This window comes from Agelaius phoeniceus, chromosome 2, assembly GCF_051311805.1.
Source record: "Agelaius phoeniceus isolate bAgePho1 chromosome 2, bAgePho1.hap1, whole genome shotgun sequence".
In the NCBI taxonomy this organism is placed as follows: domain Eukaryota; kingdom Metazoa; phylum Chordata; class Aves; order Passeriformes; family Icteridae; genus Agelaius; species Agelaius phoeniceus.
Window position 1 is genome coordinate 101,474,126 of NC_135266.1, and position 17,684 is coordinate 101,491,809.

Sequence of the window (17,684 nt, forward strand, 5' to 3'; positions counted from 1 at the left end):
ATTTCATTTTCTTACATATTTTGCTTCAAGCTGAGGGTGGCCAGTTGTATTAGTCAGAAAGTACAAGAGGTCAGAAATTTTGTGAGCAGGATACTGAAGATGTTTCCTAGCACATTGAGGTGGTGTTTGTTGTGTTTGTGAAGATGTATCCATTTGAATGCCAAAAAATTACTGTTGACAAAAACGAGTAACTACACAGAAAGTGAGTCACTGAAACACTTGTGCAAAATCTCAAAGGATCGACATTTTTTCTGTGTAAACTTTGTTTAAAACTTCATGGCACACTGTTCTCAGAGATTTAAGGCTGAAAATACAACTCAGATCATCTCCTAATCTCTCCTCTCCACTTTTGATATTAAATCAGACATGAAACATTGCTTGAGAAGTCAGAATACAACTTGTAGTGTGTTTCTGATTTGATGGAATTTGAGGTTAAATAATTAATAATGCTGTCTTGTAATGTCATTCAGTGACTGTACCACCTGGCCCTCAGCGCCCTCCTATACCTCCTGCCAGACCTACACCAATGAGAAGAAAACCTCTGCCTCCTAACACCGTGACTGGTAAACCAGGCAGTCCAGGTATTTCAGCCTTTTCAGCATAATCATTTTGTTGTGTGTGATAATACTGGCTAGCAGGGTAGAGGATAATTCTATAGCATCGATTTCTTTAATCTGTGGTATCTATAGAAACTAGGTTTTTGGAACATACAGGCCTTGTGGTTTTTGTCTTCTTACAAAAACCTTGTTTCTTTCTTTTTCTCTAACCTAGTTATATCAAAATCACGCCTAGTAAGGAAGCTGAAAGCAAAATAGCACACTCCAAGTCATGCTTTAAGATCAACCTTAAGAATATTTCTTGTCTACTAATATAATTTTTTGCTATTTAATGTGCATGTCGGATGGGGGATGTTGACTATTGTGCTTCAGTGCCTAGTTATTTGTTAACTGGTTATTTGTTATGGAATTGCTCATATATATACATATATATGGTACATCCATTAACCACTGCAAAAATGAGCTAATAGTCACCTAGACAACTGACAGCACTGGGAGTCTATTTTATATACTGGGAAGTAGAGCAACTGAGTTGTTTCATGTGCAGAATTTAGCTTGATTATTGTGCTAAAGTATTCTGGCTTCTCAGTATTGGTTTAAGAGGACATAGAAAATTTCACCTTTCCTATTTTATTTTAAATTAATCCTGAAACAAGTATTTAGTATCCACATGGATGTTCTGTCAGTGGATTCTATATAAGAATCCTTAGGCTAACATTATTCCACATAGTCAGAACTTATAATCTCCTTAAGCTTAACATCATGACAGCTTTTTTCCTCTTCATATTGATCTCTGTAGTTCCTTGGAGATATAAAGGTCTTTATATATTAGAATATACAGCTACATATGAATATACAGCTCTACTGGATTTCCTATTGTGGTTTTTTTTGTTTGTTTGTTTATTTCATTTGGGACTTTATCTGCTATTAAGGTACTAAAGACCTAAATAATACTTTAGTATTTTGTGCGGCAGATGAGTAGCAAGAATCTTCAGGATGATTGAGACAATCTATATATTTATTCATCAGCAGAGCCAAGATTGAAATACTGTGTCTGTACTTGTTGTTGTTGGGTGGTGTTTCCTTAGTAATAGTTCCCAGAAAACAGAAGACCTCATCAGTCTTAAACTTGATATATTTTCTTTTGCTTGTATCAGGGTCTATACTAATTTGCTCCACTAAGTGTCTAATTAATTTACCAGTGTTTTGAAATTTCAACAAAATTTTCAAATTTTCCTGACAGTGGAGGCCAGGTTATGTGGTAGTCAGTATTTACCATACCTTCCTAGGCTTTCAAATTGGAATAAATTGCTTAAATGATCTGGTTCTTCCTTGTGGGGACAGTAGAAGATTTTCCTTCTTCCGTGTTTCCTGGTGTTTTATCCAGCTTGGTTTTAAACATTGTAATTTTGTTTCTTCTGGTTCCCTGGAGAGAGAGACAGTTCCACTGTACCAACAGGAAAAATTTGCCTCAATGTTCTTCTTGGATTTTTCCTGTCAGAATTCTGTCCTATTTCTCATTAACACCATGAATAATTCCTTACTTGCATCTTTCTAACTCATCCAGTGGATATTATGGAAAGGTTTCTATGCAGACATTAAAAGTCTCCTGAATGGGTAAAAAGAAATGGAAATGAGAGTTCCAGAAACTTTGTGAAACTGAACTCTAGCGAGAATCTTTCAGATTTCCACTTCATTAAGAAAATTAGTGGAAAGTAGGGATTTTTGTTGCCTTAAACTTGGCTGACCAGAGTTCTGCCTTCAGTTGCCATGTTCTGTCTCATATATGATGGGGAGGTAACTACATTATGTAGTCCTTGACTCTTCAGGGTTGAGATTTCACTGTCAAATCATGGTTATCTGGGAGTATCTGCATGCTTTATGAATTTAATTCTTGTCTTTTACAGCTATTATGCAAGAAATCAAGACCTTTACCATGGATTGTTTGCCTCTTAGAAACCTGTTTTCTTTATTAGGTGGTAACAGCTGAAGAATAACAGCAATGTCACATAATCTGAAATACTTTTTTTAAATAGTTGTCTAATTATAGGTGATAATATTGCCTCTATCAGTTAGTTTCTGTCCAGACTTATGGAACCTACTACAGAAATGAATTCAGCAAGAAAACTTTTCTTCTTGAGTGATATAGTGCTATAAATGTTGAAAATGCTGGACTTGGCTGCATTTTCTTTGCTTTCATTTGAAGTGTATCTTAATTTCATTTAATGTAAGCTCCAGTACTGTTTTGTGGTTAAACTCTTAATGCAGACCACAGTTAAGGACTTGGTGTTTGTCACTAGAAATGTTGCAGCACCAGTAATGTATGTGCTGTATTGAGAGCAATATTTGAGGGAAGAATCTAAGTTTCAGTTGCTGACTTCAGCTATTGTGCCTTGCAACTCAGGAAGAAACGTGCTCTTTCTTCAAGGAATAGCAATGTCAGTGCTGGTCATTTTGCATCCTTTTAGCAGTCTGTGTAGGATGGTTCTGTGCATTAAACCAGGTTATATTCTAGCCAACTAAAGTCCTCCAAAACAACCTCAAAGTAGCAAAGAAATTTCTTACTGGGTTTCAGGATTAGGTTACGTTTGCAACTAGCACAGTTCAGAACTTTCCTGAATCCAGCTGAGGGATTACTAGGATTTGAATGAAAATACTTGTTGCATGAAGCAGTTGTCACAAACTGAGTTCTCTTAGAAAATGAGAAAGCTGTTTGACTCCTTCAAATGCTGAATGTCTTGTTGCTACAAGTCCCTCCATCTGTCACTATAGCTAAGCCTGCTGGACCAACACCTCCTGTGAGGACAGGAACATTATATAAGACACCAACAGCTTTTGCAACTCCAGAGTATTATGGTAAGCATGTTACAAACAGTTCTGGTTTGTTCTTTTTTTCTTTTTTCTTTTTTTTTTTTTTCTTTTTTGTGATTAACATTAAGGTTTCCATTTTTCTTTTGCTTCCCTTCCCTGAACTTTATTGATGCATTGTATATTTAAGATAAGAAAATATTCTGTCTGGAGTGATTCTGATTTTTTTTATGCCTTTGACTTTTCTGATTTGATTGAGATCTAGCTCCTTTCTCATATTCTTCTTGGTAATTGAGAACATGACAAGGCTTCCATCTTCCTAGAAATCCATACATGCTTAGTAGGCTTTCAATAATACTCTGTGGCCACAAAGCTGTGCAAAGGCTGGACAAGACACTTCTTTTCCTGAATGTTTCAATTTTCCCAGGACATAAATTCAACATATTATTTGTCAGTGACTGACAGTGCTCATCATAGATGTGATAGCCTCCTTTATTTGAGCAAACTTCCACCATTTAAATTGAAAAAATTGTAGTAGCGCAATCATAGTGGTCAGAGGGTAATTTGCCCTTTATAAAACTGGAAGTTGATTACAAATTCAGAGCTAAGTCTTTTCAAGGTGGCATACAGTAATGGGTTTGGAGGAGGATGTGCTTAGAATTTTTGGGCCCAAATGTGCAGTTCTTGGTATATTGCCATGAATGATGCTGCTTCTAATTTTCCTGGACTTACAGTAATGCTTAAATTTTTGTCTCCTTACAATGAGTAGGAACTCACTGTGACCCACAGTGCCCAGAAAAGCATGCTGGATGCTAGATTTATTTATAAATGCTTGTTGGGAAACATTGTGTTTTATCTGTTGAGGTCCATTTTAATATTTGCATCATGCTCAGTGTAGTGGCTGATTAATACAACATTGTATCATGAATCCTGACTGCTTTAGCACATTTCTCTTCACCAGTGTATTTGCTTTCAATTTCCTTCAAATTTTGTGGAAGTGTACACTCTGAAGACAGAAATTTTTTTTTATTTCCTTACGGTTATTTTTAGAGAAGTTACTGTGCCAATGTAATAGTTCTATATATCCCAGGAACATCAAAAAAGCTCCAAGCTAAACAGCCAGCACAGTGCTAAAACCTCCTTTTTCCATGGCTGACCTTTTTCTTCCTTACCAAAAAATTAAACTAAAGCAAATGCAAGACAATGGTCTAAAAGTATTTTACATATATTGCATGAATTGAATCCAGCTGCAGACATTAAATCTGTCATTCTGATTATGGCTGGCTGTACTAGCAAGTAAATACAGGGTTTACAAAGCATCACAGAAAAAACACCTAAAATGAAGAGCCAGATCTGCCAGCAAAGATCTGCCATTTATCTATTCTTATAATTATTTTAAATGCCAAAGGAACTGTGAAATGCTGCAATTCTAACAGTGAAACTTTGTAGTTATTGCAAATTATAACTGTGTTTTCTACAGTTGATGCAACAGTCTTCAGCTCAAGTCCTACATCAGAAACGGATTCTTCAGGAAAACCAAGGTACCAAGGTAGGATATTCATAGCTATGGTATTTTTATTTCAGGGAGCATATAAAGTCTGGGCTATCTTGCATCAAATTATCTTATTTGGTTATTCAAAGGCCAACATTTTATTTGATTCTGTGTCACTTTAGTGGCAGATGTAAGAGCTGCAGTACAAACCAGCATTTTCTGGACTAAAGTTGTTGCTCCTTCTTGTGAAACAAAAGTGTATGTCTTTGTATTAGCATGACCCTCAAAATCTGCAAGTAGAATAATAGTCTCATTTTACTATAGAAGAAATAAAGTTGATTTTTTAAATTTTGTGACAGATTTTAATTCTTTCAAACAGTGTGTATCACCTGCTAATATCTTCAGAGTGCCATTTCATCAGTGGCGCCAGGGGGTGAAGCAGTGCAGATTCCAGGTCAAACATCAATAAGTAAAATTTTTAAAACAAGCAAAAAACAAAAAAAAACAACAACGAAAATATAAAATCCAAACCAGGCAGCTTAATATTGAATATATGGGGTTTATTCAGAAAGCTCTGTGTTTCGCTTGTGCAGATTTTTGCTTGGTGTGCTGAGATGGATGTTGTGCACCAGATGAAATGGCACTGCCATTTTTTAAATACACTCTATTGAATAACAGCTCTTCCCTATATTGTTCTTAGCCCCCCATGTCAAGTACATGAAGAAAGATGATGATGTGCCTTGCTCCATCACAAGCTCTCTTGAACATTTTCCCCAAGAAGAAGTTGGCAGCAAGGAAGAACCCACTCGTCCTCCACAGAATCCTCCAACCAACCTCACGGTGGTGACTGTAGAGGGCTGTCCATCCTTTGTCATATTGGATTGGGAAAAACCAGATAATGACACTGTTACTGGTTGGTTTGATTTCTTTCCTCCATTATGTGATAGTACAGTATTTCCAGCTTAATTTACTTTCACAGTAGTTTTTTGTCATTTAAAAGTACTTTAATCCCCAGGGATTAAAGGAGCCCAGTGGTTTGGGGTATTTTTGTGCTATTGTCAGCTCCAGTGTGGATAAGAAAATGCTTCTAGATTATAACAAGATTTACACAACAAGGATCATTGGAGTCAATGATGACATGAAAAGATACTTAAGAAATATGACTTCAAATTTCCTCCAGTTTTCTGGCTCCTCTCTGTACAGGATCTGGTAAGATCTAGTCAAGAAGTTCCAACAATACAGCAGCATATCTAGATGCACACACTTAATGTAGGCATCTTTCTTGACCTGAGGCTGTTGTTTCACAGTGGGCCAGGCACAATCAAAGCTTACACCCGTCTAGTATGTCAGTAGAACTTTGCCAGCATAATACTTGCAGTATTATGGCCCACTGCAATAGGGTCAACTCTGTTAAAAGAATCTGTTTTTTCTTTCATTTCTAAAGGAAGGGGTTTATATTAAGAATAAATGCCTGTGAGTCATGCAGGGCTCAGCACACAGACAGGTAAACATGCAAGATAGCCATTCTTAATTCTTCCATCGTTTTCTGTGTTTCAACATTGGCTGACAAAAATTGAACATCGAAATTAACTAACAACTCCATTAATGACTCATCAAAATCAATTCTGAATTCAAGAGAAGGCATTGAATCCTGTTTTCTGAAAACAGTGATTGCTTCATATTGGCACCAGTACAACATTACTTGTTTAGACAGGCTTAAACCAGTTTTGCTGCCATCTCTTTCTATTTTTGTAGTTTATGCATGTTTTTCCAATCATCTTATTTAGGCATCGCATCTCTTTTTTAAAAATAAATGCGCTGTTTCAGACAGAAAGGTGAAACAGAAATCATAGTTTGTTGCATCATTTTGCTTTTTGAATGCTTACTTTGCTTGACTTTAACTGTGTACAAGGGCTTTCATTGGGTACGCCCAAAACCAAAGCATAATGGAAAGGTCTGACAAATAACAACCAAAACAGTGATCACACTCACCTCCTTGTTTTCATAAAAACTGCAAGTGTCAGGAACCAAAACCATTCTGCTCATGCTTTGCTCATTTTTGTTGCCACAGAAATGAAGGGCAGTTTGTTGCCTTGTGCACTGAGTAACAAGCAGGCACTGGATGGACTTGGTAGTTCTTGGTGTGTGCATGCACATATTTGTAAGCTCATTCATTTCCTGCATTTTCTTTTCCAACTTGAATGAATTAAAATGTCCACATCATGCATTGACTTCAGGCTGGCAAAAGGCAGAAAGGTTGAATTCCTGTAAAATTGCATACTGATTCACTATCTGGTTGTATTTAAGAAGCTCGAGTAAGAGATGTTACTTGATCTAATTTTTCTTTACTATAATTTTCCAGAGTATGAGGTTGTGTCAACTGAAAATGGAGGAAGTGATGGTGAAAAGGAGAAATCAATTATCACTACAAATCAAACCCATTCTACTGTGGAAAACCTAAAACCTGACACAAGGTAGCTAAATAATATAATTTTTTAAGTTAATCCAACTAGTTTAGACTGTCAGCTCTCTGTCACTTCAAATGGAAATACCTATGGAAATAAGACCTGATTGGTTTTACTCCTGTTTTGATAGAAAAAAAAATGTATGGTTTGGTTTAGCTTTCTTGTAAGTTAACAGATAAAACATATTTGAGGAATCTTTAGGAAATTTACAAGAGTATTTGTGATCTGGACAAGGTGCAGAAGGGACCTATTGTATCAGAAAGACTGCTTGTCAAAAGTAAGGAAATTACCATGAGAGAAAAAACACATTTTTCCTGAATATATCATTTTCTTTCAGTGTCTCAAAAGAGCTGGCAAATTAAAAATTAGCAAGTGAATTCCAGTTCATGGTGTGCCTCTCATGCAACTAGTTCAAATAAGCATGATCTATCTTTAAATATCAGATCTCATTAAAAAGTATTCTTCTTTTTATGCTAAAATTCAGAGCAGAGAACCACTTGTCTTTTGTTACATTGTTTACTAATTGCATCAGAAAATTAATGAGTGAAACTTGGGGTTTTTCCTGCAAGACCATCCATTTGGCTTTGGTGAATGGATATTTCTGTTTTAGATAAACTAAGATATAAAGGCATAGCTATTCCTGAGAAGGGAGCAGTTACCATTCAGCAACCCCAGCCTCAAAAAGGAAAGACAGTGAAAGCCTTTCTGGATCCAGAGGGCCACTGCCCAAATATATATAAATTTGATATAAATTGCTTTGCTATAAATTGCAGTGGTGCCTGTCCCCCAAGTCTCACCAGATTTAAGGATGTAAAGTACTCAGAGTGTCTCAGTTCAATAAAACTCGCATTCCAAGCAAAATGTGTGTATCCTAATGGTGAGGACACCTTGAGAGCTTTGGCAGAAGCACAAGTTACTGTTACCCCTTAAATCCAGGCATGCTAAATTCAGGGAAAACAAGAAAGTGGTTAAGATAGGTGTCATCATGTAGACAGTATCTGTTCTGCCAAGAAACATCACATGTCCATCATGAAAGTCTCCTGTCTATCAGGAGCTGCTCATTAGATGAAGGAAATGGCTTGTGGATAAAACTGACTGCAAATGGGAGGAAGAGCAAAAATTAAACACAGCTTAATATTCATTAACAGGGTCCCTAATAAGTTTAAAAATTCATCAAGGAATACATTAGACTGGGAAGGAAACTTTTCCATAACTAGCCTCAAAGGGAAGATAATTCCCTTCTTTCCCTTCTTTCTTGTCATTCTTCTGTAGAAGAGGTAGAGCTGGAAAAGAAACTTGGCAGAGAAATAGAAATCCCTCCCACAAATGATCAACATTTGCAAAAGTACCAGCAATATATGGAAAGAGAGATGCTCAGTAGCAGAAGGGAATTAACTGGGAAGAACCTCTTGGCCAGGGAACACTTTGGAGAAACCGACAAGATGAATTAGAGACCCTATTTATTCCAGCTTTCCTGAAGCCCTCAGTGAGGCTTGTGTGAACCCCCTGTGCTGGTCTGAAGGTCCAGTGCATTCAGAGCTAAAGGCAGTTCAGGACAGATCTAAAGCAGACAGACCTAAACAAAGACTTCCCAAAAAGGCATAAAAAATGTGAATCTGTTATCTGAGCCTTCATGGGTAAGTCTAAACCAGAAAGCCCCTGTAGCAGAAAGCCAGTTCAGGGCTGTAGTTGTGCAGATGTGGGCTCTTGAGGAGCTGTTCCTGGCAGAGACATTCTGCAGTCTCGTTGGCCAAGGTCCAGCGTCCTGTTGAGGTACTTCAGGTAGGATGTGGTAGTGCCTGGCCCAGAAGCTAAAGAGTTAATAGCCCAAAACCAACAGAAGGGAAGCAGGACAAACAACTTTTTGGTGTGAAGGGGGACGACAAGCAGCAGGGAAAATCTGGGTGCCAGATCATGATGTTTGTTTGCTTCAAGCTTTTATATTCTTCAAATAGGTGATACTGCTACACCTCTGGGAAGCTCTGCAGCAAGGCAGACACCCTTCTCCCTTTGAGCTGGCCTTTACACAAGGCAGCTTTTAAAGATTAGGAGCTGATGGCCAGACTTTAAATATTTCAGGAATTTGGACAGTGTTAGGGAGGCAACAAAGAGACTTTTACAGTCGCTCATCAAAAATTGCATCTGCGACTGCAGCTGTCAGTAAGTACAAACACAGAAGTTAAATGGGATGAGGATTATGGTGTAGTATTCTGTGTGTCCATTTAGCTGTCTGAAAAGTGACTAGATCCAGAAAAAATGCACTGGCTGAAAAAAGAGTCTTGACTTTGAGTACAGTTATCAAGTACTTGGTTTTAGCAGACTCATACCATGACAATATGGAGATGGAAATGAAAATGGACTTTCATAGGTGTACCAGAACTTGTGAAGGTTAATTTTAAACAAAACAAGTTGTATATATTATGGAAGTTTGTTGCCTTTCTGTCTTATATATGCTAGCTTTATGTGTTCCTGGTGACTTGACTGACTACTCTGAGAAGAAAAGTAAAATAGAGATTTGAAAAATTCTGACTGTGAGGACATAGACCTTTTAAATAAATGTGGGGTACAGTCAGCTGTTTTCTAATGCAACGGGTTGTTTGGGTTTTTTTCATTTAAAAAAAATGTTTTAGAGGAACATATGCAATCTGATTTCATTGGAAATCCATCTGTTTTTTGCCCAAGGAAAGACATATCATATCCATAACATTTTCCCACAGTAAGGCATGCCTCACAGTTGACAACCACACATTAATTTAAAGGATTTTTCCTTATAGGACAAATATCTTATCCTCCTTTTCACCTAGAGAAATCAATTATCAAATGTGGTGATTGCAGGATTTCAAATTTTAGAAGTTTTCTGATAGTTTAAATAACCCAGAAAGTTCAAATCTTGATATCCATTATTTGGTTGGTCAGAGCTCTTGAAATTGGTACTCTTGTTGTCAGTAAGCTCCTGATCGGCTTCAGTCTAGAATTCTGTTTAATTTCATCAGATTTGCTTCTGATTGTAACCTTTACCTGAAATATCTCAAAGCATGTAGTGTTGTTATGCTATGTGAGCCAGATGACAATATACATCTTCCTTATACAGATAGTTAATTGGATATAGCTGGTGCCTGAAGAAAACTTCCTTCTATTTTATGAATGTCTTCTACTTAAACATTTCTCTTATAGATGTTCTTCTGTGATCTACTATTCACATATGCACAGTGTTGATTATGACTTTATAATGTAGCTAGCTTTTGTTACCCTTTACATTATTTCCAAGGACTTTAGAGTAGGTTCAGGTCACATTTCACTCAGCCCCCTGTTCATTATTACACTGAAGCACATGCCAAAATTTCTGCAGTTTTTGCTATCTTTTAATTTTTTTAGTGAAAAGATTTATTCTTCTTTCTCCTGGTTAGTTGGAACAGAGTAGTGAGCTGCTCTGTCTTTACTCTGCTGTTCAAACAGTGAGTGTCTGCCACTATGAACCCCGAGCTCAAAGCAGCTGAAAAGGGGCCTGGACCAGGTCACCTTCATAGGTGTCTTACAACACATATTATTTATTGTAAAATTGGACCTTAGGGGCAGTTTCTGGTCTTGTAGATCTCAGTTTCCCCCAGTTTCTTTAATGCAGGCGGAGGTGGCTTAGTGTGTTAATGCAAATGTCATTTCTATCTTAGCAAAAAAAAAAGAGAGAAACAAATGCACTAGTATGAACTAACAATTTTTCATCCTCCACATGGAAATTCCGTGATTCTTATAGTGAGAAATGCAGTGTTTATTCCACTTGGAAAAGAGTCAAACTGCAAGACTGATCATTTTGGTCAAAGTAGTTACAGTCTAACTTCCAAGGAGCCATTTGAGGAATGAGACCTGCAATATTCCATCTAAGTTGTCATACAGGTCTCCTGTTCCTGAGTTTCCCTAAAAGGCTGCTACATTGGAACTACCAGTGGGAGTACCACTGGCATACCCAGGACTCTGCTCTTTCCTTGTTTTACATTAAAATTTCATAAGAAAGCATTGCAGCAATTTCTCCTATGTTAATAGTCAAGCAAGATCTTCCATATGTGAGTCAAGATAAGGTTATTATCAATGATTTTCAGTATTTTCCTCCTTGAGCTGCTTGTTTGCAATAAACAGTGAGAGGCCTGAGAGAGAAATGGGCTTACTGTGGTTTTTGTTGTCTTAATTCCATCTCTTCTGTAGTAATAATGGTGTTCCTCTGCATATTCTCCTTGGAAAAAAATTGGATTCACTGATCTGGGGTTTTTTCATGGACTTTCCTAGCCTAAAATATTAAATGCAGATGTTGTTTGGGTTTTTTTCCCAATGAGATTTTTTGTTATTTCTGCTGGTTTCTCTGCCAAAATATGTAGTTCTTATTTCTGTATCCCTGCCCTATCTTGAAACCCTTTTTTTTTGGTCAGTGTACATTTTCTCTTTCATTCTGGTGGTTTGTTTAAGGGCAGTGTAGCCCATAGCACAGACCATAGTGTCCAGGAAGTTCTACAGCCCAAATTTCTATACAAGCCTTCAAAAAAGAGCCTGAAGGCTGCTGAAAACTGTTCTCATGCACGTTTGTGATGGCAGTAATTGGAAGGTAGTGAAGAAAAATATTAAGACTTGTCACAAATAGCTCTAGGGAAGTTTGAGTAGCCATTGGAGGACGTGTCCCACCAGCCTACTGCTGTAGAAAAAGAGTATTAATAAGAAAAAAAAAAAAACTTGTGATACTTGCATTCCACAGTTTTGTATAGCTTCCCATTAGGTACTGATCTGCTTCCTCATTAATTATTTTGGTGATTTCAAATATACTCTTCATCTTTTTAAAAATGTTTTGAGTGGTTTCTGCTGGATTTTTGGGTTTGATTGTGTCCTAAGGCTGTTATCGCCTTTATCTAATATTGGTTTTTATTGTAGTTAGCACCCAAATGTTCTGATCACAAACAAGGAAAAACCCAAGAAAACCTCTGTCCATGCAGAGAGTTTAGCTTTTGTTAACAGCAAGGGTCAAGAGATAGAAACTATAAAGAAAGCTTCAGTGCAGCAAAATTCAGAAAGTGGCAGAAAAATGCTGGAGGTTTCTATTTGTTTTATAAAACAACTAACAGATCTTGTACTAAACTGCTGTTGATATCACGGTTCATGGATAAGCATTTCTCATTTTTCTTAGCCCTTCGTCCAACTTTGTTAGGAGAAAGATTCCTCAAATAAGCATAGCAGTTCTTTCTCTCTTTCTCTCTCTCTCTCTCTCTCTTTCCTCCTTTGTTTCCTGGTCACATTGCCATCCAAGCACAGCCTGCAGACACAGAGGAGCTCTGTGCACAGAGCCCTGCACAATTGCCATCCAACACCAGCATCTCCCCAGAAATAGACCTAAAGTCCCAGGACTGTACTCAGCTGCTCCAGGTCTCCTATTGTGGTGAAAATCTCTCTTCACCTATTTTCAGTTCTGCAATCTTCAGTCTTGTCCTTCTGCATGATTTGAAAAATGCAGGAGCAGCTGCATTTGCCAGAGTTCCATGTGGTATAGTGATTTCCTGTGGTGGAAAAATTCACTCCAAGTAGTAATTACTGCAAGTCAAGTCCATTTAATCTGCACAAGGACTTTTACTGTCTCACACAGTTCTGGAGGATTTGGAAGGCCTGGTCTCCAAAAGTTTCTAGGATAGCAATCTTATAGATGTTAAAGGCGTGAGGCATTAGATTGCAGCTTACATAGGACAGCAGAGTTGTTAGTATATTAGGCAGGCAGATATAATGATGGAATATAGACTCCAGTTTCTCCTTTGTAGCTATGATATTTTCTGAAAAATCTTTTCTTTAAGAGTTTTCCTCCTGAGAAGCTGAGAGGCCTCAGGAACAAAATGTAAACAATGGTTATCTGCTGCTGTGGAATGCAACAGGTGGATCTGTGATTGGCCCATGTGGTTGTTTCTAATTAATGGCCAATCACAGTCAGCTGGCTCAGACTCTCTGTCTGAGATACAAGCCTTTGTTATTCATTCCTTCCTTTTCTGTTCTTAGCTAGCCTTCTGATGAAATCCTTTCTTCTATTCTTTTAGTATAGTTTTAATATAATATATATCATAAAATAATAAATCAAGTCTGCTGAAACATGGAGTCAGACCCTCATCTCTTCCCTCATCCTTGGACCCCTGTGAATACCATCACACTCATTAGGTAAATTTAATTAAGCAGCAGACATGGATTCTATTAATTTTGATGCACATTCTTCTTGAAACTCTGAGCATTTTCCCCCTTCTTTATGGTTTCTATAGGAGTGCATAACAGAGCAGATGGTACACTTTTTTTGCCATTTTAATAATATTTTTTTCAGATCTTTTACCTTACACAAAAAAAGGAAGAGTTTAGACTGTCTTCTATTAAAACAGCCACAGTATAGCTTTAAAAATACAGTAAACTATGTAATATTGTGATCCCAGTCTGGCATTTCCTTCCTCTCCTTCTCAATGTTCTGTCAACTAACTAATTCTCTTCATCCCCAAAAGTGGTTGTTTGTTATTTTTGTACTGTGGAAGCCACTGGTATTGTTTCAGGATTGAAATTGGCAGAGGAAATAAGCCTGTGATGCTTGTAAAAACACATACCACAGAACTGTAGAACTGCATGTATTTTAGTTTCTAAAATTTCCTTTTAACATTATTACTAAGAGGCTTCCCTAATTGACTGAGCTAAACTTTGGACATTTCTTTATTATTTTTCTTTTCTCCAATTTTCTTTATATGTTTACATAGGCTGAAATCTCTATCTGTAGATTGTAGTTCTTTATTTAAATTTTGCCTTTATTTTCCAAGCTGTGGTTTGGTCTTTTGCAGAGAACCTAGTGATCTCTAAACCACAATATGAAAAACAGTGCTTGGAAAATAACCTTGTTTTTTTCTCTTTGGAATTAGAGAATTGATGAGTCCAAGTTCATAGACTAAAGATTTTTGGGAACAGGACTGATTCCTATGAAGAATATTGCCTAATGCAGCACAACGTAGAGAATATCAACTATTGAGAAAAATAAATTTGTTCAAAAATCAGCAAAAATACATACAAAGGGACAAAACCAGTTAATTATCACCCATGAGATCAAACCATAAACAGCCCATAAAGCAATCATCATCTTGATGATCATTATTACAATAACAGCTTTAGATCAGGTGTTCCTCCTGTGAAGGAAGCAGGAAAACTTCTTTGCAGTCTTTTATCTCTAGGTATGGATTAATTTCTACATTTAAAAAAAAATGTATCATCTGGCTATTACTTTGAGACCCCCAACATATTAGGAAATCTTTGTTTATGCTTCAGTGATTCTTCAGAAAGGATCTCCGACTCCTTTGCTACAGTTCTCTATATTATGACATTTCTTACCAGATGAGAATACTTCTTGACCAAAAAAGTTACTGTACCACATGGACAATGTGAATACTAACTACTCACATCCTATTTTAAAAAGCATGTCTTTGTTTAAGCAATTTGAAGTTGAGAATGAAGATTTATAAATTTATTAAATTGGTTATTTAGTTAATGTCTCCCTCCTACCGTGGGGTAATATGGGTAGTTCCAAAGTCTCTTTCAGCATGTTTAAATAAATGTCAAGATTTCTCCAAATAGATTTTTTCAGCTCAAAACAAGCCCATGTTTCTCTTAGAAATATCCATGAATTTCCACAATGCATCTGTTCAGCACACCAGTCTCTATAAGTATTTCCCTCAAAAAGAAAAGAAAACCCTAGAAATAAAGGCAATTGCTTAAGTAAGCAATTTTAAAGTTAAATATTGTCTTAGAAGTACAGTGGATGGAAAACAGTTGCTGGGTTCTGCATGAATACTCCACTGAGGTTAATTAGCTCAGGTTTTGTGGGAGCCAAGGAGGAATGAAAGGTAATCCAAAGTTTGGATTGAATTATTCTTCTGGGGAGCTGGAAATGGAGTTTACAAATTTCCAACTGTGCAGAGTGTGGTATGGGGGTTTTCTTTCTTTAGAAAATTGCTGTTTGGGAATGGTTCCAGCAATACATTACAATGCTATGTTACGGTCACAAGCTACCAAAATTACCATGGGTAAATGATCCTTCTCCAGTCAAGAGCTGAAGGTTTAGTTGCCCACTTCTGGGCCTCCCATTTTTTATGTGTTTACAGCAAAAGTACCCTTAATTTGGGGCCTGTTTTCCAGGCCTACAGTCCCTTTGTCTCGTGTCCTGTGGCTGCCTGTCACTGACAAAGAGAACCTTTCTGTTAGGACAGATTTACCATGCATGTGCTTACAGTATGGGAGATGTCCCTGTGCACATGGCACTTCCACTGCTAATCAAGCACTCAGAGGTGGGGGAGGCTTAAGAAAAGGAGTCTGGTTTGGATTTTTTTCTTCAGTCATGTTGTTTTCACAGCACTGTATTTGGTTCCCAACACAGTGATGAAAAGGGATCATGAGATCACTACAGCACAGGCCAATGTTGTGCCACATCAGTAAAAACACATGCAAAAGTGACTCTGCACAGTGTCTTGTCATTGCTTCAAATACTTATTATTAACATACATTCAAGCAATTGGATCTTTGCCTTGGCTGAGCTCCTGTCCTGGAAGATTTGCCCTGTGTTTCGCTACTGGTCCTGTCTGTCACTGTGGGTGGGCCTGACAGGCATTGAATTGGAGGTTTGTGTTCTTAATAAAGCAAAAAGTACAAATAAATAGCAATGCCCTTTACTCAGTCTCTAGTTATCAGGTTGCCTCAGACCTTATCTGAACTTGCTCCCTTTGCCAGAACTGAAACGGTTGTGTGAGAGGAGACAGACAAGTCAGTGTTGAATTAAATCAAATATTAATAGTATGTGTGCAAGGAATTATCAAAAGGACTGGTTAATTTTGTGTTCAGTTCAGATCTTACACAGCTAGGACAAAAAATGTCTCAGTGGTTTTGTGGCAAGAAATTGGGCTTTTTTGTTCTCCAGAAGGCGAGTAGCCCCAATGTGTCTATTGCTTGCTTGCTCCAGACTATTCAAGAATGCTTAGTTTGCAAAATTTTCATCTCTTCTATTTTATTCCCCAGTTATGAATTCCACGTGAAACCCAGAAACCCCCTTGGTGAAGGTCCAAGTAGCAATGTTGTGTCATTCAGTACTGAATCAGGTAAGAACTTCCAAAGATCAGACCACCATGTACAGCACCTTTAGTACCCATGTTTGTGGGATGCATGAAAGACCCTCTCACGTCATTTTGTGCATTCAGTTCTGCTCTTTACTGTCTCCTGATTGGCTTTTTACCAGCATGCATGGAAAGGCAGCCTGGGATCAGGACTGTGTTGTGGGGGGATGTAAGATGGACAGACTGCAAGAGAAAAAAACAGAGGCACCTTGTCTGGTATTCATTGCAAAGAAAATTACTTCATCCTTAGAGAGAGCTCAGTCATTTAAGATTTATATTCCTGACCTTTTTGCATCTATCCAACACATTAACAACTTCTGGATGGGGAACATTAGGGGTTTTTTTGGGCTGGTGTGTTCATAGGTGTTTTTGCTACCTGTTCAATAAGGCAGCTGCAAACAGTGATGTTGTTTGGCTAAAATAAGGATTGAGAAAGAGCTGTTGTGAAAAGTCAGTGTCCCAGTAGGTCCCCTTCCATCCTGTTTACTCTCCAGTGAAACTCTTAAAGAGGTGTATACAAGCCTGTTTTGGCCACTGGTTGGTTCCCAGGTGAAGTTCTCTCTGACTCAGAGGTGAGAATCAGAGAGCTTTTGCTCTGCCTATTCTTGCTGACTTGTTGACTTTAGGCAAGCAAGATACCATCTTTTCTGCAGAAGTGTTTATTGCTTGGTAGTACTAAAAGACCACATAAAACACAAAATGGATTTAGCCTTTTTAAAGGGACTTTCTCAATCTGTGTTTAGAGCCAGGTATAATAATTTAATAGTCCTCAACTAGTGCTGTCACTGATGGATGAGAATTTTGGCTGAGCAAAGGATTACTCAGGGAGGAGTGCAGACTATGCCACACATATTTAAAACCTCTGAATACACTCTTTGTAATTCTAGATTGTTAAAAGTGAAAAAACATTTGCGCCAGGTGCAATTTTCATGAATGACAAGGCTTATGTTCTGTCTCCTATTTAGTTTGGACAAATAAAGCATGCAGTTTTGTTTTTTCTTAATTGCACACATCCATTTCTCACATTTGGGCTTTCAAAGCCAAGTTTTTTGTGGTAAGTATTACAGATGTGCCCTTTTTATTATTTAGGTTTTGAAATTAAAATTTTAATAAGACACGGTACAACTGGTTACAGGTTTAAACTCTTGTTTTTACTAGAGCTCTGCTTGGCTGGTGTTGTCCCATAAGTAAAATTATTAAAAGCTCATTGATACTGGAG

At 37.5% G+C, this 17,684-nt stretch overlaps 1 protein-coding gene across 17 annotated transcripts in view; it reads left to right on the forward strand.

Annotated features, from left to right (window-relative positions):
- The window catches only part of ABI3BP (ABI family member 3 binding protein), a 136,957-nt gene that overhangs the window by 110,593 nt on the left and 8,680 nt on the right, over nucleotides 1-17,684 (forward strand). For all 17 annotated transcript variants that reach the window (XM_077174416.1, XM_077174422.1, XM_077174428.1 and 14 more), the window contains 6 exons: nucleotides 471-581; nucleotides 3,330-3,413; nucleotides 4,846-4,914; nucleotides 5,558-5,770; nucleotides 7,220-7,331; nucleotides 16,371-16,450. In XM_077174416.1, coding sequence (XP_077030531.1) covers nucleotides 471-581; nucleotides 3,330-3,413; nucleotides 4,846-4,914; nucleotides 5,558-5,770; nucleotides 7,220-7,331; nucleotides 16,371-16,450 — 669 coding nt within the window. The remainder of the gene's footprint in view (nucleotides 1-470; nucleotides 582-3,329; nucleotides 3,414-4,845; nucleotides 4,915-5,557; nucleotides 5,771-7,219; nucleotides 7,332-16,370; nucleotides 16,451-17,684) is intronic.